This window comes from Rhinichthys klamathensis, unplaced genomic scaffold, assembly GCF_029890125.1.
Source record: "Rhinichthys klamathensis goyatoka isolate OS25496 unplaced genomic scaffold, OSU_Roscu_1.1 h1tg000248l_1, whole genome shotgun sequence".
In the NCBI taxonomy this organism is placed as follows: Eukaryota; Metazoa; Chordata; class Actinopteri; order Cypriniformes; family Leuciscidae; genus Rhinichthys; species Rhinichthys klamathensis.
The window spans coordinates 873256-895360 of NW_026606770.1; the positions used below are offsets into that span (position 1 = coordinate 873256).

General features: G+C 38.4%; 1 protein-coding gene across 1 annotated transcript; it reads right to left on the reverse strand.

Moving 5' to 3' along the window:
* Positions 1-2055: 2055 nt before the first annotated feature.
* ftr63 (finTRIM family, member 63) lies at positions 2056-19803 on the reverse strand. Its single transcript, XM_056266420.1, has 6 exons — positions 19164-19803; positions 3545-3640; positions 3205-3438; positions 2952-3111; positions 2723-2767; positions 2056-2477 (listed from the first exon to the last, which is right to left on the reverse strand). The coding sequence occupies exons 1-6, from the start codon at positions 19731-19733 to the stop codon at positions 2335-2337; spliced, it is 1248 nt and encodes a 415-aa protein (XP_056122395.1). The 5' UTR covers positions 19734-19803; the 3' UTR covers positions 2056-2334.
* Positions 19804-22105: the final 2302 nt, after the last annotated feature.

The window sequence follows — 22105 nt, forward strand, 5'->3', positions numbered from 1 at the left end:
TTTACATGCAGCCAATAACCCGTTCAAAACCGGGATATTAGCAATAACCCGGTCGCGAACGGCCATGTAAACACCGGCAAAAACCCGAATATGCTCATATCCCGGATTTTAAAAACCGGGATATTATACCTGGGGTACCCCTTTTCTAACCCGAATTTTTGGTCATGTAAACGCGCATCGGCATATCCCCATAGTGATGTGTTTTCTGCACATGTTCTATTCGCAAGGAATCTTGGTCTTTTGAGTAGAGAAACTTCTCGGCGCATACAAAAACCCGTGTGCAGTATACCGGAAGTAAACATGGCGAGACGCAGCACAGCATACTTTTGGAGCGAGGTCAGTAACGTTACCAGCACCAAAGCGCAAACAAAGGCGATCGCTATCTGCCCCGAACTATTCATTATCCGCGTGCTGCTGTTGTTGTTGTCTTTGGATACAGGAAGAAGAATCGGAAATGACGCATATTGCGTCTTAAGGTTGTCCGTACGTCCAGACGCTAACCGCGCGTCGCGTTTACATCGGGATATTGCAATTCCATGTATACAGGAGTAACTCTCTCTGCTCACGCATGTAAACGGGTTATCCCTAATGTTTCAGAAACCCGAATAGTGACCTTAACCCGACCATAACCCGAAATTTGGCTGCATGTAAACGTAGTCAATGTCAGCACATCACAGCTAGGCCTGCTTTAAAATCTGCATCGGCTTCCTGTTCAGTTGCACATTGCTTTTAAAACTACAAAACTGTACATGGAACAGCCCCTTATATCTGTGACTAATGCTTTGTTCCAGGCAGGTTTTTGAGCACGTAAATCACGACTTCAAACCACAACTCACGACTTTGTAGCGTTCCAGGCCAGTCACGCCAAACTACCTGAGCGCAAGGAATTGTGGTAGCTAGATGTAAACAATCCATGGTTGTTTTGTATGGTTTCGCGGGCTATGTGACGTCAGAGCTCGTAACTGGGAGTACATCGATCTAATACGAGTTCACGGGTGGGAAGTCACCAGTTCCAGTGCACTTTCACGGGTTACAGGTTGCCTGGAACGCGGCATTAGTTACCCTATACTCACCTACTCATTCTCTTCATTCTTCTGATTCTTTTACTCTTCAGCAGCCTCTTTGTAAAATATTTGAGGGAGAGCATTTTCTATCGCTGCACGCATGTTTTGGAATGCACTTCCTCCTTTCTAACATACTGTTAGAAATGCTCCCACATTAGCCAGTTTCAAGAAGTTGCTAAAAACCCATTTAAAAATTGCTTTAGATTAATATGATTAGTACTTTATTGTATTGATTATACGTTCGTTCTGCCTGCATCTGCTCTTGTTAGTCCTAATTAGTTTAATCTTCCTCCACCTGTCCCTGTTTAGTTCCCTCATTCACCTTGTGTATTTACTCAGTTCTGTTCTATCCTTTGTCGGTTATTGTTGAATGTCATGCTAGTCTGCATGTTTGTCACCAGTAAACTCGTTTGTGAACTTTATTCAGTCTTCAGTATCTTCCTTCATCGGCAATCCGTGACAGATTATCCTAATGTTTATTTATTTTTATTTGTTGTTTCTTTGTAGTGTATCATTTCTGAAATCCTGTATTTTAATTGTTTTATTTGCTACTGTTTGTAGCGCTTTGGGTACTAGAAAAGCACACTATAAATAAAATGTGTTATTATTATTATTATTAGGTCAAATGGCTTAGCAACATGTGTAAATCGATTTTTTGCTCAATACAGACAGTTCACTCATGTACTGAATGGTTAGCATTGGTTTATCACTAAGTAACACACTTTATAATAGGACAGATTGCTATGGAAGTAAATACCAAGTCGTTATTATTCACATTAACCAAACTTTATTTGCACTTCAGTAACTTTAATAAGTAAAGTATTGTTTCTAAATATAAAGACAACTGGATTAACCCCAAATAAAAAAAAACACAACCAAAACACACCATTAATAGGCTACAAATAATTAAAATATTGTTTTAATAAACTGCCACTACCAAATCTTTAGATACATAATTACAGATTAAAAAATATATATAGGCCTAATTTAATTAATATTTTAAAAATCATAAAGAATCAAGAAATGGTTAATACATTTCCTCTAACATACACATAGTGGTGGAGAGATTGCAGAATTCCAAAGAATAAGGGTTATATCAAGAATTTTTGTAGGATATAATAGGAACAATTTTCTTCGTATTTATTCAGACAAAAACCGTATGTTAAAAAGCATATTTGATCAGCATAAGAAATGACCTTTGTCTTGGTGAGCAGGAGTCAGCGATGGTCTGGGCCATTACCTTGGTGCTGTGAAGAGTCTGGCCTGTGACTCACGGTTCAGTGAAGTTCCAATACTTTGTATTCGCCAGGAAGGGTCTTGGTGGTGGTATTGTAAAGGATCTCTGCTTTAACTCTGGCTTTTGGAAGGGCATGGACAGTGATCTTGGCATTGGTTTGGGACTGGGTGGTGGCACTGTAAAGGAAAGCAAATAATGTCAAACTGTCAAGCAGTAGTAAAAGCTTTGAAAACAAACCACTGGCATATTTCATTAGTTATTCGCTTGAAATAGTGACAATGAGGAAAACAAACAGTTTTAGAAACTCCTAACTGAGAGAGTTTATGTACCAGCTGGTTTAGAATATTGTGCATCTATACATCTTAAGGCAAGGATTTGAATAATCACTTGATACAAAAATGTTGCATAAGGTAAGACTTACATTCAAGGCTCTCCTCAGAAGTGGAAATGATTTCAATGTGTGCCACTATGGAAACCAACAGCATTTAAAGTATTATTTTTATGTAAACAGAAAACTGATAAAGCTCACAAATGAAGTAATGTTCAAAAGTCTTCAAAAGCATTTGTTGATGTGCTGCAGTAGGAAACACCAATTTTAGATTGTTTGTTGCACGATGTATCTCTAATTTTGAATATCTCCATTATTGTACCTCTATCAGATGTCTTTTTTATCTCTTCTTTGCAGAAATCCTCAAGTTTCTTTTTTAGCAGAAGGACAGATTTTCCCACATCCTCATATAAGAGGAGAGAACTGGCATTGATTGTGGGCACAACAGTAGTTTTAGGAGGAACAGAGCAAGCCTCGACACTCTGCAGAAAACATACAAAGACAAACAACATTACAATGTAGACAGATAAAGAGACATATAGTAATTGTCCTATGTTTTTCTCAGGCTCAGTTACCAGCAGGAAATGGATGTGATCGTCTGTGTTTGAAAGCTGCTCCAGCTCAGTGTTTCTCCTCCTCAGGTCATCGATCTCTTTCTCCAGTTGTTTCAAGAGTCCTTCAGCTTGACTCACAGCAGCATTTTCCTGATCTCTGATCAGCTGTGTCACCTCAGAGCGGCTTCTCTCAATGGAGCGGATCAGTTCAGTAAAGTTCCTCTCACTGTCCTCCACTGCTGTCTGTGCAGAGCGCTGTCAGGACACAGTGAGCTTCAGTGAGACTGTAATGAACTGAGATCCTCACTGATTGGAGGAGAGTTTGAAAACATGAAACTTTTCTTCCAGTTGCCAAACTCACCTTATAAGTCTTCACAACCTCTCTCAGCTCCTGGAGATCTTTCTCTCTCTGCCAGATTCTCCGATGGAAGTTGCTTAGTGTTTGTTCCAGATGTTTCTGGTGACAAAGAAACAACAGTAAAGCTAATAAATGTTCTGTATGAAATCAAATGAAAAGCATTTCTTTCTTTTATCCACTCAATAGGAAGATATACCTGTCTGTTTCTGAAGTTGTGAATGACAGTTGCGAAGTACATTTTTATCATAACATTACTTTTTCTCACAGTAATATTATATTTCTATGCTTTTGAGATCGAAATGTCCTAGCTGTCAGGGCTCACAGAGGAAACAGACTGGATGGTAAGTTATTGACGTTTATTTGTGCACATGGATACTCAGTCAGAGATAACAAGTAAGGATCAAATGACTTTGAAACATAAAACAGGCTTAGCTAAATGATAATGTCCTTTTCTCTCTTGCAGGTGGTTAGGAAGCAGTCACACTGGAGATGGATGGTACGGAGGGATCGGGAAGCTGGTAAGTAGCAGGTGAGTTGAAGGAGAGTCTGTGAGTCATGTATCGACGAGACCAGACAGTGACTGCAGGGAGAGTGAGTGTTTTATAGTCCATGCTGGTGATGGGACACAGGTGACGGTGATCATGATGAGGATGATGAGGTGCAGGTGATGATGACCGGGAATGCTGGGAAGTGTAGTGAAGACACCGATGAAGGAGGTGAATGTGACATAACTCCCCCCTCCCGCTAGGCGCGACCCGCGCGGTACAAGGCACAACACGGGAGGGGGGGGGTGGGCATCCTGGAGTCCGTGATGGGAAGGTGGACCGGGTGCAAATGGACGGACTCCAGGATGGTCCAGGCGGAGCAGGACGAGCAAGTGGCCGTGGTGGAGTAGGACGTGCAGGCGGCCAGGGCAGAGCAGGACCTAGGCGTGGAGAAGCAGTGAAGGCCGCCATGGAGATGACCGGAGGCGACGACGACGAGGATGAAGCCCACCGCGTAGTCGATGAGCCGAGGTAGTGAAGAGATGATGAAGACCCAGGTGACCGCGATGGAGCCACAGCGACGACCTCCTGAGAGCGAGGTGGGGATCCAGAGGTCTGAGGGCGAGCTGGAACGACCGAGGGCGGAGATGGAGCCTAAAGAAGGGCGGAGCAAACCGCAGCAGAAGGGGTGGAGAACCAGAGTGCAGCGGACGGTTCGCAAGTCCGCAGCGGAGGTGAAGCGACGTCTGACCTCGGTGGAATCGACGTGCCGAGGGAGTCCGGCAAGACCGAATGGCCGATGGTTTACGCCGAGGTCGAGGGTGGAAGGAGCGTAGGTTCGGGAGCCAGGGCAACAGGTCGAAGCAGATTGGAGCGCACCGAGGCTTTAGACGGAGCTAAGGGCTCATCTTGCGCAGGAGAAGATGGCTCCCGACAGGTCCAAGGTGGTACCGATGGACTGGAGGGTGACAGATGACTGGGTGGTACAGATGGCTGGAGACTGAAGTCCTATGCAGATACCCAAAAAGAACAGAGTTCGAGATGTCTTGAAGAGGTGGTGGGAGAGGGAGGTTGGGCGGGGCTAACACGACAGGCAGATGAATGACAGGATCTAGCTTGACAGGCTTGGGTAACCAAACTGGGACAAGTAAATTCTCATCTCCAAAATCCAAAGGTTTCTTTGACAGAGATGCACTCTCAGTGGCTACTAGTGTAGTAACAGCCACGAAGACTGACACAAACACAGAAACAACGAACGGGCTCCGGTACACACCGAGTCTCTGGTTGGGCAGGCGTGAGGTTCATAGTCTCTGGCGCAGGATCAGCAGGCTCAGCTGCCTCAGCAGGGTCAGCGGTCTCTGGCGCAGGGTCAGCGGTCTCTGGCGCAGGGTCAGCGGTCTCTGGCGCAGGGTCAGCGGTCTCTGGCGCAGGGTCAGCGGTCTCTGGCGCAGGGTCAGCGGTCTCTGGCGCAGGGTCAGCGGTCTCTGGCTCGGATTGGCTGGACGGAACTAGCGGAGAAGAGGGCTTGGTGCTGGACGGAACCAGCGGAGAGGAGGGCTTGGTGCTGGACGGAACCAGCGGAGAGGAGGGTTTGGTGCTGGACGGAACCAGCGGTGAAGGCTTGGTTGGACTGGACGTCACCCACCCAGGATCGAAGAGGGACCAGAGTGGAGAGTGGTGTCAGGACTCTTCTCGACCACTGCCTCAACTGCAGCCTCCACGGGTCCCGCGAAATCTGGCCAGACGGGTTCCCTCAAACGAACGTCCTTGGGCAAAAGCTGGGAGATTTTGGCTCCCCTCGGCCAGGACGACAATACTGACCCTATCGTCCATTTTAGGGGGGTCTGGTCTTCTGTTAGGGCTCACAGAGGAAACAGACTGGATGGTAAGTTGTTGACGGTTATTTGTGCACATGGATACTCAGTCGGAGATAACAGGTAAGGATCAAATGACTTTGAAACATAAAACAGGCTTAGCTGAATGATAATGTCCTTTTCTCTCTTGCAGGTGGTTAGGAAGCAGTCACACTGGAGATGCATGGTACGGAAGGATCGGGAAGCTGGTAAGAAGCTGGTAAGAAGCTGGGAATGCTGGGAAGTGTAGTGAAGACACAGATGAAGGAGGTGAATGTGACACTAGCACTTGGGCTAAAGTAAGTGCGTTGAAATAATGCATGCAGATGGAGTAGATGCCTGTCTGGATTTATTTTTTAACCTCATAACTATACATAACATTTAACTTTGCAACAAGCAGAGTATTCAAAAGTCTAATTTGCTTTTGGCCAGTAACAGGGAGTTTGCTGAATCATGCATATCTATTCTATATAAACTGGTGTGATCTTTTGGTCTCTGTGATTTAATTTGAGATACTCCAGTCATGATTGAAGGCATATTCATTGTCTGGAGTCTTGTCTGGTGGTTACGCACAGCAGGTTATTGGAACACTCTTATTTCACAAGTAATAGTGTTCATTGATAACAACACATCATCTGAAAACCTGAGGATAATTTTGAGTGAGAAAACCTGAGGATAATGTTTTAGACTTGCCAATCTCAGGTGGCTGAGGCAGACACCTGGTAGTTTAGCTTAACCCTAGAGAAAAATAAATATACTAAAATGTATTTAAAATACATTTATTTTATGCTAATACTACAAATACATTTACATATTTATGTACTTAATATAAATACCCTGCAGTTGTACTTTTAGTTTACTAAATTGGTAAGTCTGCTAAATTGGAACAACTATTTTTCTACTTAATGTACTTTAGTTATCCAGAAATAGTGCTGGAACTACTTTATATTTGACTGTGCTAAAGTGGAACTATTGCAAGTATACTTTAGGTACACTTTTAATATCTTGCATGTAAAGACTTATATTATACAGAGATCCTACTATTCTTACTAATAGTGATATTAAGACACGTTTTAGGCCTAAGAAGAAATGTGCATTGTGCAATAAAGAAGTACTCCAAATAAAGTTTAAATATAAAATTCATATCAGTAAGTCTCAAGCGATATGCAGCCATTCATTATAGGGATTGCGAAAAAAATATCCAGATCTGACAATTATTTAGGGGAAAAAATTCATAATTTTAGGCCAGGTATTTTAATTTCAGTGCATTCCTATTTTCAAAAGCCCTTATTTTCACTATAAGCATGTCTTTTATAAGAGACATGAAATGTAAATAAGTGTAATGTTGTTGTGATATTTATATGTAAATAGACCACTTTTCGTTCAAATGTTTCTGGGTTATTAAAATAAAAAGTGATAATTTAATAACTCATCCTGAAAGCAAAAAAATAACGACTCGACTAATGTAAAAGTAGAGGATATTAAGTTATGCGAGATTAAAATTTAATAGATTTATCTATCCCTAATATTAAACAATCATGTTTTTGTGCATAACTTTATTAATATTCATGCACGGGCCATTTCGTCACGTCATCACTAGCACACTGACCCATACCCAGCGAGCAAACAGTCGTCTATAATACGTCTAAAAGACGTAATTGTTAGACATCCAGAAGACGTCCTCACAGGAGCCAGAATGAAAGTTTTTTATACGTCTTTTCTGGACGTTGTTTAGACGTCAATTAAAGACGTGCTACAGACGTAATTTTTAAACATCCAGAAGACGTCCTCACAGGAGCCAGAATGAAAGTTTTTTATACGTCTTTTCTGGACATTGTATAGACGTAAATTAAAGACTTGCTACAGACGTAATTGTTAGACATCCAGAAGACGTCTTCACAGGAGCCAGAATGAAAGGTTTTTATACGTCTTTTCTGGACGTTGTTTAGACGTAAATTAAAGACGTGCTACAGACGTAATTGTTAGACATCCAGAAGACGTCTTTACAGGAGCCAGAATGAAAGTTTTTTATACGTCTTTTCTGGACATTGTATAGACGTAAATTAAAGACGTGCTACAGACGTAATTGTTAGACATCCAGAAGACGTCTTTACAGGAGCCAGAATGAAAGTTTTTTATACGTCTTTTCTGGACATTGTATAGACGTAAATTAAAGACGTGCTACAGACGTAATTGTTAGACATCCAGAAGACGTCTTCACAGGAGCCAGAATGAAAGGTTTTTATACGTCTTTTCTGGACGTTGTTTAGACGTAAATTAAAGACGTGCTACAGACGTAATTGTTAGACATCCAGAAGACGTCTTCACAGGAGCCAGAATGAACGTTTTTTATAAAAAAATTTTGGACATTGTTTAGACGTCAATTAAAGACATGCTACAGACGTAATTGTTAGACATCTAAAGGCAGCCAGAATAAAAGTTGTATTAGTCACGTTTTCTGTAGTATAAATGTCAAAGAAGACTGTTAAAGACCCATATTGAAACGGAAATCCCATTTGTGCATTTTGCAAGGATCCAACTTTAAAAAATCTTTACTTCAAAACAGTGGCAGTGAGTTAGTTCTCACTGAGAAAAACCCAGTTACTCATTGTTAATGGTTGTCGTGTCATGAAACTGCAGACACACAGACCATAGACCTAAATAAGATTTGAAAGAATTTTGATAATATTGAATACTCAATTGAATACGGGAACTGTGTAGTGTATATACAAGTCTTGCATTTGTATATCTTATCAATATAATTGTAATAAACTGCTTACCATTTGCCTGTAAACCAAACTGATCACTCCAAGAAATCAACTATTTAAATCTCAAAATATATATTTTATTACTATTTTGTTCTACTGGACCAAAACTTAAAAGCCAGAACAGTAAAGTTATAAATTAACACAATTTCCCTTTAAATAATCTATAAAATGTTGTTAAAACAGTATAACATATCAATTAACAAAATGTGGCTGCTATAAGCTTCACAAGCTTCATTTATAGCGGCAAGCCCCGACTCTCCCGGGGGCATGTTTCAGATGATCGGCTGCAGACTTTATTTGGGCCTCTGTTGCAGCTGGGTCCCATTTCATGACAGCAGCTACAATCAAAGCAAAAAAATACACATGTAAAATAAATAAATACAAACGCCACTGTTGTGGTTTAGCTTGCAGCAGAGATGCATAGAAAATTTTAGTACTCGAATCAATGAAATGAAACAGTTATTAAATCACAAATCAAGTAAAATTACATCAAGCCTGATATAAAGCATTCCACACACACATACATATATATATACACACACACACATATACATATATATTTTCGTATTCGTATTGAACCGTTCGGTACGAGGCTTTCGGTTCAGTGTGCATTACAAACCGAACGGTTTGTTGGACTATTTTTCCTGCTGACCAAAATTTCGTTATTTAAAATGTAGGGGCGTGGCAAGCGTGCTCATAATGTAAGAGATGCTGCCGCGACCACAACATTGCCCAACATCAAATAGCAAACGTAATGTAAGCGGAACGAAACTGCAGCTGCGCTACTCGTTATTGTGTGGTTGACGGATCGTTTATCAGTTTGGACCAATCCAGCGTCTTGATCAAGCGACACTGTTACTACACAGCACTAAGAGATCCAGTAAAGAAAGCAGTTGAATTTGCCACTGAAGTAATAATATCGCAGCGAGATCTAGTGAGAAACATTCACATTTCTCCGTTATTAACGGATCAAACAGCGCTGACGTGGAAAACAGGAATAAACATTGTGCCATGAATGAACTATCCAGTGCCCACAGATCAGCAACATTCACCATGGATTTACTGTAGTAACACTACTAACTGTAACCATGGAAGTTTGGCAGGAATAGTAGGCTATAATGCTTTCAAGTAACGTTACGTCGGTTTTATTTCGACATTATGAATAAAATTGCTGCCCTCAAATGTTAATCTGAAATAAAATAAACCTTTGTTTATAACTACTACAATATTACAATTAATTTTTTTCAAGGAGCAAGGAGCTGTTTTTGTTTTATATGCTCCTAAGAAGAGTCAAGTGTAGCTCCATCACTGCTCAAAGTAAAAAATTATCATACTTTGATGAAAAATTATTAAAAAAATTAAATCAAGGAAATTTCTCTGGCTTTTCTTTCTTTTTGCTGTATCAAAAACGTACCGAACCGTGAATTTTGTGAACCGTCACACCCCTAACATATATATTTATTTACATTTGAATAGTTATCAAAGACCTGTTTGTGAAAGGTTTTTTATTTTTATTATTGTTTATGTTAAAACTAGGGGTGTGACGGTTATTATATAACCGTGAGACCGATGGTTATAGTTGAACACCGTCATTAGAACTTGTGGTGGCAATTTTAATGATATTCATTGATCTTTAGTTAAATATAGATGATTCAAAGAATGTCACATGTGTGTCTCTCACTTGTAGTGAGAGAGGATTCTGTTTATGTACCTGGGGAGGCAGAAGAGGGAGACACTCCAGAGAACAGACGAACAAGGACCTCTGACCTAGATGTCAGAAGGCCACTTAGTGCAGGGGAGCTTAGTGGGCCAACTAGTGACGTCTATGGAAAACTACTGGGAGGAAGGCTCTGGGGGGAAGAAGGCCTTGAAACTAAGATAAAAGCTAGTTCAGTCTGTCTGGGGGTGTGTCACTCTTCTGCACAGGGTAACAACTGTGTATTAGACTGCTCCTATTCTTGCAAGAATAAATACTTCTATTTTATATAATTTGACTCTGAGTGTCTCTTACGCAGTGATGTTTGTTTGAGATGAATTTTTGCCACAATAAACTCTATAACCGCCCAAACCGTGTTATTAAAATATATTGCAGATAAGGTTATACTAATATCAGTGTTGGGGAGTAACGGAATACATATACCAGCGTTACGTATTCAGAATACAAATTATGAGTAGGCCTAACTGTAGTCTCCACAGAACAAAAAAAATTGTAAAAAAAAAAAAATTGGGTTTGCATTTATGAGGAAAAAACAATGTTACGGACATGAGCGCTCTGAACGCGGCACTAAAAGATGCTTTAAAAATTTCACAGACACACCAAACAGAAAGCACAAAACCTTTCTTTAAAGTGCATTTAGTTTTGTATTAATTGTATCTTAATTTTAATCAATGTTTCATCAACCAATTGCCTGGATTTAATAAATAAGAAGTAAATATAGCAGACGATAAACACGGAGGCGCCGGCGTGTGAACTGGAGCTCGTCTCATAAATGAACCGAAACTCAGCATATAAGGTAGCCTACTTGCCTCACAGACAGGTCTACTTTTAAACAGAACAATTCAAAACGTAAGAATACAGACTGCTCTCTGCTTATGTAATAAGCAGATAATCCGTATGAATTGTGTATTTCTCTCTGGCGCGTTGACTACTGCGAAGATCGTGAGTCAGCATCGTCAACTTCATCTTTGCAGCCGACACTGGCAAAGAAAACACTTGTTTATTAATAAACAATTAAAATATCTCATTGCTATATTTTACATATTCATAATCATTACTTTTGCCGGTTCTTTGTGACAGATTTTAGGTGCTTATTGGCAGCACCAGCCTTACATGTTACACCACCGCATCACCGCACCCACCAGAATAGGCCTGTTTGATTTTTTTTTGTTAAAGTCCCACTCCGATCATATTTTGAGCTATTTTTAAACATTCCCAGTGGTCTTTAAATTATGATTATGCCATTTTTAGCCAAAATCACAAAACCTGTGCCGTATTCTGGGACTTCGCTTCAGCAGAGCGGCAGTAGCTCATTAGCAAATCGCCTCTGCGTTGTGGGCGGTGCCGTTGGCACGGAGACGACCCTCCCCCTGCCCGTTGCTGAGAGCTCTGTCTCTCCCGCTAGCTTACACCCCCAATACCGGTGGGGCAACAGTATTATATACACGTTAATTATTATTATACGAAGTTAATCAAAGTTATCACCGATCACCAATCATTATTTCACTCCAAGACATCGCGTGTGGAGACGCCCAGTGGAGTTACTACGTCACAACTCCAGTCTATTTTAGCCGGCATTTTAGCGTCTGCTACTGATTCACAGCCATTTGAATGTAGAAATACTCAGAAATACAAGCTTATTTTTCTCAAGATATGTCCTCTAACATCAGAAAAATGCCACAAGAACATGTTAACACCTAGAAAAACATTATTTTCATCGGAGTGGGTCTTTAAGGATTTGTTTACTGTGTGTGATTCATTTAATGGAAAGCTCAAGTCACTGCTAGTTGTCTGGCTGTTAATTCTAAATAAACGTAGAGCAAGTAGCAGTGTCTGCTCGTTTATTCAAACTAAGTTGTCCTATAACAGACGAACGTCGCAACGCTATGTTTTTTTTTGTTTTGAAAACCAAATCTTTTGTATGTGAAAGAGCCATGCGTTAAAAGTCAGATGGCACAAAATATGAACAAAATAAATAAAATAATTGAATATTGAATTGCATAGCATCATATTTTTCTCCATTGCATCGTATTACATTGAATCGCATCGCGTTGAGTTGAAATCAAATCGCACCGCATCGTAATAATAGTGAATCGCATTGCATTGCATCGGTAGCTGCTTATATGTAGCCTATCTTTAATGTATCGTATCGTTGGCTATGCATCGACATGCGTATCGCATCGGCCTCAGTTATGGAGATGCACATCCCTAATACCTACATAGGAAAAGTAACTACATTTACATACTGTGAATCGTTTTTTTTAAATCGAGAATCGTTTTTGCATCGAAAATCGCTATTGAATCGAATCTTGAGCCTAAAAATCGGAATCGTGACATTTTCTGAATCGTACACCCCTAATATAAACACACATAGCTGTTTGCTTGGAACACCTCTTTAATTGTAAATTTATTAAATCACATGTAAGGTTTATAAATAGTAGCTAAAGGAGAGTAAACTGATACCCCCTTTATTTTCTCTACCTTATGCCGTCCGAAAGGGTATGTGATTTTCTTTCTTCAGATGAACACATTTTAGAAAAAATAAACTAGACTTTTAGAAAAATTATCCATCTCTTGTGTTTGTGTTAAATACTGCAAGTGAATAGACACCAAAATGCGGAAGGTCGAAAAAGTCCAAGAGCATTGTAAAGCTCACATGATAAATGCAGAAAACATCTTGTGTGAACAACACAGCAGGCTGTACTGTATGAAGTTTCTGGTGCATGCACTTGCATTATATTGGCTTACAATAATGGATAATTTTTCAAAAAATCTTTGTGGAAAATATACATCTGGAATGGCACGGGAAAAAATAGATTTTTTTTTATTTTGGAGTGCACTGTGCCTTTAAAATTGACTACGGTTTTAGATACTGCAATGGATACTTACTAGTGATGGACTTGTTTCTCTGTTGGTGCCTGTTCTGCTCCGTAAACATTGTTCCAATGCTTGATCTAAAAAAAAAAAAAAGTTAAAAAGTGCGTTAATAAATTATTGATCTGGGTGACATAGGACCATTTTGAATGTGTTCCTTAAATAAATTATACAGGTTATGTGTTATATAAATCTGGAGAACCCTTACTAAAATTAACAATGTTTTGTGACACTAACCAAATGGTAATAAATTATTGTAATCAATCCACCATAAAAAAAACATGGTTTCTACACCTTTACTATAATAAAAACCATGGTTAATTTAGCAAATGTCCTTAAAAGAACAGCTCATCCAAAAAAAAAAGAAAAGTTCTCTCATTATTTAGCCTACTCACCCTCATGTTGAAACTGTATGAGTTTCTTATGTAGAACCATAATTAAGATATCTTGAGAAATGCCTTATTTGTTTTTGTTTTTCTCATACAGTTGTTTTATTCCCAACATTCTTGTGTTTCACAAAAGTAAGTTAGACATTTATTTTTGGGTCAGCTAGGCCTGTATAAACTCAAGAAGATAGAAGATAAAACATTGTCTGGAGGGTTTGAACCAGTGTGCCTTTGAGCAGAGTGTCCATGTTCTGCCTCTATTTCACGTGTATTTTATGACAATACTCACCATCTGAAGATCGTGTGGCTGGATAATATTTAACGTTACTCCCAAAATGCCTGGATCATGAAGGAAACACACACAGCAATATTAGCTATTTGTTTTTACTTAGGCTACTAACAGAGACATTTACAAAAGCTTGCAAAATTGACTCACCAGCTCCAAGACAATAACGTTAGGCCTAACTTTACAGGGTTCCTGCACACTTTTGAAAGTCAAATTTAAGGCTTTTTAAGACCTTTTTAAGACCTTAAGAAATCAAAATTAATACCGTACATTAGGGCTGTGCAGTATTGACAAATATATCTTGATATTTTCAACGTTTTGTTGATAATAATTAGATGATATTTTACTGATTGTGTTTTTGTGCTGGTGCCATGGCTGGTTTAGGTCTGTTGTTGACAGCTGACTCACGAAGATATTCATATTTTTCATATTCTATGCAGTGGTCGGTTCACAGCAGTGACAGAAATTAATATTTTGATTAAGGGGCAATATTTGCCACCTTAAATTGATTTTTTCAGGGGCATTTTCACCTATATATGGACATTTTTATGATGTTAGAGTTATGCATCACCTTTAATGTCAAATACTATCATTCAAATTAAATTATACAGTAATTATACAATAATACTTAATTATATAATAATCATACAGTACCACTGTTACCAGTCAAATTAAATCATTCAATCAAAATCCATCTTTGCAGTGCAGAGGTGACAGAAGCGGCATCAGAAGTGGCATTAATAGATTTACACTCCATTTACAACTGCATAAATAAAGCTATGAGATATATATTTTTAAATCAATATTCAATATTTAAATATGAAATGATTTCTAATTTTAACGTTTTATTTAAAGGGTACTTTAAATATGAAACCGCAGCGGCAAATCACTGTCTTAATAAGTGAGTTGAGGGAGTCATTCATTCAACCGATTCGTTCAAACGGCTGATTCATTCGGGAAAGAAGCAAGTGATTAGTTCAAAACGCGGATTTCAGTCAAGAAATCATCGCTGTCGGTTGCATTGAGACTCTGCTACGGTTTCATTTTAAAATTATAGTCGGCGAAATAAAGGGAAAACAAACAATATTAACAATATTGTGTCTAAAAAGTAGTTTCAATGTTAACTTATTGTTAATTTAACAGTTGTATAACATAAATATCACACTTGGAATCGTGCACGGGAAAACGGCACTCTTTCTGATGTGATATTCTAATATAAGAACATAATATGATATAAATTTAAGACAAAAACTAATTTGGGGACATAACAGTTACACTGCACACATCACGCAGTGAAAGCACGAGAGACAAATGCTTTGTCAGCTCGCAGTGCCTCGTACATTGTTAAAAACAATGATTACAATATCATAATAGACAATACACATCGCAAACCATACGCACATAAAGAATGAACTTACAACTGAACTGACATTTACGACCTTTCTTCTCTTTCTCTCCTCTCGCGTGCAGGTCAGGAGACAGTTATGCTGCCGCGACTCGCGAGTGACGCGAAATGTCACGTGAACTAGCAAATCCACAAAGATAGAATAATAAATAAATAAAAATACGTACGCTAATTAGATAGTTTTAATTTGGAAAGCTTTTAGATATGTCTAAGTCAAAGTGTCATCTAAAATTTAAGACCTTTCATAAGTAAAAATAAGACTTTATAAGACTTTTTATGGTCTTAAATTTTAAAAATCTAATTTAAGACTTTTTAAGACTTTTTAAGGATCCGCGGGAACCCTGCTTTAACGTTAAATCCCGCGATCAACAATTTAAAAGCCTAGTTTGCAGATTCTTCTAGACTCGAGTAAAGGAGTGTGGTTCGAGTTCTTCTGTCTAAAGAGACAATGTTCTCAGTTCACTCATTGTAAAGCTCCAATGCTGAGTTTTATTTTATTTTTTTATCATAAACTAAGTTAGCTGACAATACACATGCTAGCTCAGCACATAATTAGCCTAATACATTGGAATACCGTACTAATATCAATATTTCTCTAATCGCGTTTAGATTCTCAATTTAATACACTATATTTTGATGTATTAGAATTTGTATAAAATAAAAAGTTATTTACGTTACCTTCCGTAGATTGCAATATGTCCATTGTTCGTTGTCCATATTCCTTGTTTGTTCTTCATTTACATCCCGCAACTCGCTCAAAATAAACATTTAGCAGTCCGATGTAAAATAATCCATGTTTTAAACAATGTAAAAGCCACAAAACCGAAGTAGGTCCCGAGCAGGAGCACAGACACCCACTCACTTCAACTGACGTATTCAAACTTGACTGGTAAAGGCGCGCATAGTTGTCATTGGCCAGATTCCTGGATGACAGTCAGAATAACCAATCATGCTCAAAACAACTCGGAGAGACAGCCAATAGTGTGAAAACATTGCAATAACAGGACAATATGAAATGTTTTAAAAGAAAGAATAGGAAAAAAATATACACGTGCTATTTAGTTGTATTTGTAGGCTGGCTGTTATATTTAATCAATTGTTTAAATGTGTTTTCATTGCAGTGCATGATTAAAAATGAAAGATAAAAAATGAAAGATAAAAAATGAAAGATTAAACAGTAACTTGTATACCATATATAATAACATTTATTTATCACTGTTCTAATAAACAGCAATTTATCAGAACAGTGCATAATGAGTGTCCTTACATGCAAACCGAAGCATTGAGAACTTTGTAAGTGTATAGACAGTTTAATAAGAAGATACTTTACACAGACAGTACAGTTAGCGCATACAGACAGGAGCCATCTTGGAAAACAGTCTCGACCAATCGAACCACGAGAGTGAGCGAACAGTACGTGTAGATATTGAAGATAAGATAAATTATATTTATTTTTTTATTTTCTCTGTTGCGTTAAGTGCTTCTCTTATGCGAGACTGTTTTCCAAGATGGCTGCTGTCTGTATGCGCTAACTGTACTGTCTGTGTAAAGTATCTTCTTATTAAACTGTCTATACACTTACAAAGTTCTCAATGCTTCGGTTTGCATGTAAGGACACTCATTATGCTGCCGTGTTAGTGTGGGGCTAATTTGAGCCTTGTTAATGGTATTAACTAGCGATCTCTTTTTGCTTACTCGATGCCCAATATACTAGCGTTATAAGCTAAACTGTTTTTAGAGATAAAACTCTTTACATTCGATTATCATGAAAACAAATCTCAGGGAACGATTTAGTCTGTACCAATGTGTTATTACACCCGAGGTTCATTTTGCGCCGGAGTTCTCCTTTAAGCCTGTAGTCCAGACTAAAATGCACGTTTGAGCTGTATTACCTGAAAGCAACTTGTAGGCTATACTGACATATCTTATGTCAGTGCCATTGTTTTGTCTCAAGATGCACACCAGTAATGTTTTTTTCTTCTAAGGTACATTTTTAAAAGCTATAATTGAATGCCCAAATTTAACTAAGGCCTAATCCTGGCTTTATATCTAAACCCTGTCTGTGAAACCGGGGGTTAGAAATTAAGGGGTTAACCCTAACCTTAACCCTTGTCTACAGACTTTTATTTAACAGCATGGATACTCCAAGGTGTTGACTGCAGTGGTTAGGTCTTTAGCATTGATAAAGGACAAAGATCTTCTCACTGTGACAGTCTGTAATGTATTTTAGCAATGATTGTTTGTAAGGATTGTCCCTAAAATAGAGCTATTGATGCATTCAAGACATGTCATAAAGATCGTATTTACGAATTGAACACACATGAACGCCACCACAATGATGAAAATAGGAAGTTATTTACTGTAAAATTAGGATATTTTTTTTACAGTGCAGTATGAACATCTGTTCTGAACTAGTTCTGGCTGTCAGTGGACGTTTAGATAATGGCCAGATTGGACATCTTTTATTTACGTAATTTATTGACTGTTTCTGGATGTCAACGGACGTCCAGATTATAGTCAGTATGAACGTCTTTTCTCAACTAGTTCTGGCTGTCAGTGGACGTTTAGATAATGGCCAGATTGGACATCTTTATTCACGTCATTTATGGACCATTTCTGGATGTCAACGGACGTCCAGATTATAGTCAGTATGAATGTCTTTTCTCAACTAGTTCTGGCTGTCAGTGGACGTTTAGATAATGGCCAGATTGGACATCTTTATTCACGTCATTTATGGACTATTTCTGGATGTCAACGGACGTCCAGATTATAGTCAGTATGAACGTCTTTTCTCAACTAGTTCTGGCTGTCAGTGGACGTTTAGATTGTGGCCAGATTGGACATCTTTATTCACGTCATTTATGGACCATTTCTGGATGTCAACGGACGTCCAGATTATAGTCAGTATGAATGTCTTTTCTCAACTAGTTCTGGCTGTCAGTGGACGTTTAGATAATGGCCAGATTGGACATCTTTATTCACGTCATTTCTGGACTATTTCTGGATGTCAACGGACGTCCAGATTATAGTCAGTATGAACGTCTTTTCTCAACTAGTTCTGGCTGTCAGTGGACGTTTAGATAATGGCCAGATTGGACATCTTTATTCACGTCATTTATGGACCATTTCTGGATGTCAACGGACGTCCAGATTATAGTCAGTATGAATGTCTTTTCTCAACTAGTTCTGGCTGTCAGTGGACGTTTAGATAATGGCCAGATTGGACATCTTTATTCACGTCATTTATGGACCATTTCTGGATGTCAACGGACGTCCAGATTATAGTCAGTATGAACGTCTTTTCTCAACTAGTTCTGGCTGTCAGTGGACATTAAGATAATGGCCAGATTGGATATCTTTATTCACGTCATTTATGGACTATTTCTGGATGTCAACGGACGTCCAGATTATAGTCAGTATGAACGTCTTTTCTCAACTAGTTCTGGCTGTCAGTGGACGTTTAGATTATGGCCAGATTGGACATATTTTTTTAAGTCATTCATCGACTAATTCTGGATGTCACCGGACGTTCAGATTATAGCCAGTATGAACGTCTTTTCTCAACTAGTTCTGGCTGTCAGTGGACGTTTAGATTATAGCCAGATTGGACATAATTTCTCATTGTCATTAATCAACTAATTCTGGATGTCAATGGACGTTCAGATTATGGCCTGGACGGACGGACGTGATATCAACCTGTTTTGTATGTCCACAGACGTCGCTTGCTCAGTGGGTAGCTTTAGTTCACCCTCCTCCTCTGTTTCGTTACTGTCTCTTCTTGGTGCACAAATATAAATTATTCTTAAACCAGAAAAAAAGACTGAAGCAACGAAAAAAACAACCTGTACCTGTTTCTCTGTCCTCTCTGCTGCAGATGTTACAGTGTCGTGGTATTTGTGCTCATCCATTGTACACAGGTAACAAATGCTGCGCTGGTCAGTGCGGCAGAAGATTTCCAGTTGTTTACCATGTTGAGGACAGATCATCTGCTGGAGTCGTCCAGTGGCATCGATCACTTTGTGTGGATTTCCTGAGCGAAATTCTTCATGACGTTCAAAATGAGTTTGACAGTAAGATTCCAGACACACCAGACAGGACTTGACGGCTTTGAGTTTTCTTCCAAAGCAGACGTCACACTCCAAATCTCCAGATCCAGTAGCTTGCAGTTTAGTCATCTTCAGTTTCTCAACCATCTGAGCAAACACCACATTCTTACCTAAAACAGGTCTTGGAGTGAAGGTCTGTCTGCACTGTGGGCAGCTGTGAACTCCCTTCTGATCATCCTGATTCCAGCAGCCGGTAATACAGCTCATACAGTAACTGTGTCCACAAGGAATGGTCACTGGATTCTTCAGTAGATCCAGACACACTGGACAGATGAACTGGTCCTGTCCCACTGAAATGCTGGCTTCTGCCATTTCACTGCATATGATCTCAGACAGAGAGACTCAAACAACAGCTCAACAATTACTTACACTACAGGTTCTTTCAGCTGAAGGGTTGAAATTTCCGCATTCTGTATAGATAGATCTATCTATCAAGAAAAAAAAATGTGGGTGTGGGGTTTCAGGGAACTGGAAAGTTGAATTGTTTTGTATATTAAAAGTGAAACTGTGATACTGCAGGGCTAAAGGCAAACAGTAAAGGTCCTAAACACTGCTTTCAAACCATAAAGACTCCACACCTGCAAAAGTTGACCAGTGATTTTTGATTTGAGATGTTTAAACTTTTATAATTTTACATGCCCCTGTGAGAAATATTTAGTAGACGCAAGCGATTTTGGCCTAATAAAGAAAAGTGTAGGTTATTATATTTCATAACAGACTTTCAATTGTCATGTTGTGACAACGTGTCTTTTCTGATTAAAATCAGAACCGATGGTGACTGATTCAAGTTTTTTATTATCATGTCTGTTTATCAAAGCAGTGTAAATCGGTGCTTGCTTCAGTCGGAATCATTCGGAAAGTTCACACGCGGACTGAATCGTTTGCAGTGGAATTCTCATTCAGTAACGGGGTATTTGAAAACCTGTAAAAATGTAAAAAATGATCGTGATTTTAACGGTAAAACACTGTAAAAATGCTACAGTGAAAAACTGTTAATTAGTTAACAGAAAGTTTCCTTACTATAAACGGTAAATAACTGTGATATATATAATGGTACATTTAATTTAATTTTACTGTAAAATACCGTTAAATTTACAGTTTTTGGAAGTGAAAAAGAACAAGTCATTGTATAATTTACAGTGAAAAAATGTAAATTGACATTCCCACAATTCCCTGCGTGACACTTCACATTTAATGTATTTTTTTTTAAATAACTGTTTCTTCATAATTTTCTTAGTTTTTTTCTAATCAGTTATGTACATTAGGGTTTTATGTTACATTTAATGTTGTTAAATTAATGCTTATTGCATTTTTAAAATTTCAACATGTTACCATGATGGTGTTCAATGTTTGTGTGAATGACACTGTGCAGCTTCTGTATATTAATATTAACTCTCTTGTGGAAGAGCTGCTTATGGAGAGCTTTGGTTGACCATTTGACTCTCATCACTGCTGTGATTGTTGGCTGTCAGTGTATTACAATGGAAAAAAACAGATATTAATACTTCCAAAAGGTCAGTATATTAACATTATATCAGATAATGAAATACGGTTTATCGCTTTAAAATTATATACGGTTAAAAGTTGTAAAACCTAATACGTTGCTACCGTATTTTTAACAGGAAAACTCTGGTAACCACAGCTGCCAGGGTTTTCCTGTAAATTTAACGGGTTTTTTTTTACAGTGCTCTCTTTTGTTGAAGATCTTGTATCCCATTTGTGTTGAGGGTCACTTTGACCAATTCTCCAAAAATTGACAATATGGCACACACACAAAAAATGTAAAAACATAAAACCTCTATTGCACCTTAGACTAAAACATACAATATGAGAAATTATATATATATAGACTTTACCTTTCATAAGTTCTCATATTTTAGTCTTTGACAAACTACAATAAAGCTTTTCTGTTTTGTCTCTGCTGTTTTTGAATGGGTTGACTTTTGACCCCGACACAGTCATAGTCACCAAAATTTTACAGCCTTTCCAAAACAGCAATGTGTCAACCTTTCATGCGTTCGTTGCCCTAAATGAGAAAAGGTAACACAATAAAAAAAAAAAGTATAACCAGCAGTTCAAGCAGTTTGAATAGGAGGGTTAACAACACAGAGAGCACAAAATAATGCTGGAAGAAGTGAATATTTAATCAGTTAAAACCAAACAAAACAAAGACCATTCTAAAAGTAAAAGTAGCCTTCAAATCACCTTTTTTCAGACCGTGTTTTTACAGTATCATTCAGTACTATATACCATACTTCTGTGTCATGTAGATAGGTGTGTCAATGAATAGTATGTAATGAGATCAGACTGCAAAGTAAAAGTGTTAGAATTAAAGATGACGAGAAATAGGTGACAATGATTAATTAGAAATAATATTATAGTGATCTCTGGTGCCAAACATGTGACATGACACTTGAATGGGTAGTAGTATACATCAGCTGGATTGCTTTCTTTTTATTCAAGTTGGACCATTGTGTCTATTCACTTTCAAAAGCCTGGGGAAAGCTGGTCCTTCAGAAAACGTATCAAAATGAAAACAAAAGATAACCTAGATGATAAAATTAATATAGTAGCCTACTTAGAGATTTGCTACTTGAATTTATATTGAATGTTTACATTATAATAAAGTGTGCAGTGTCTCCATCTAAAGGTCAGAAGTAGGCAATACATTGATTGCCACAGGG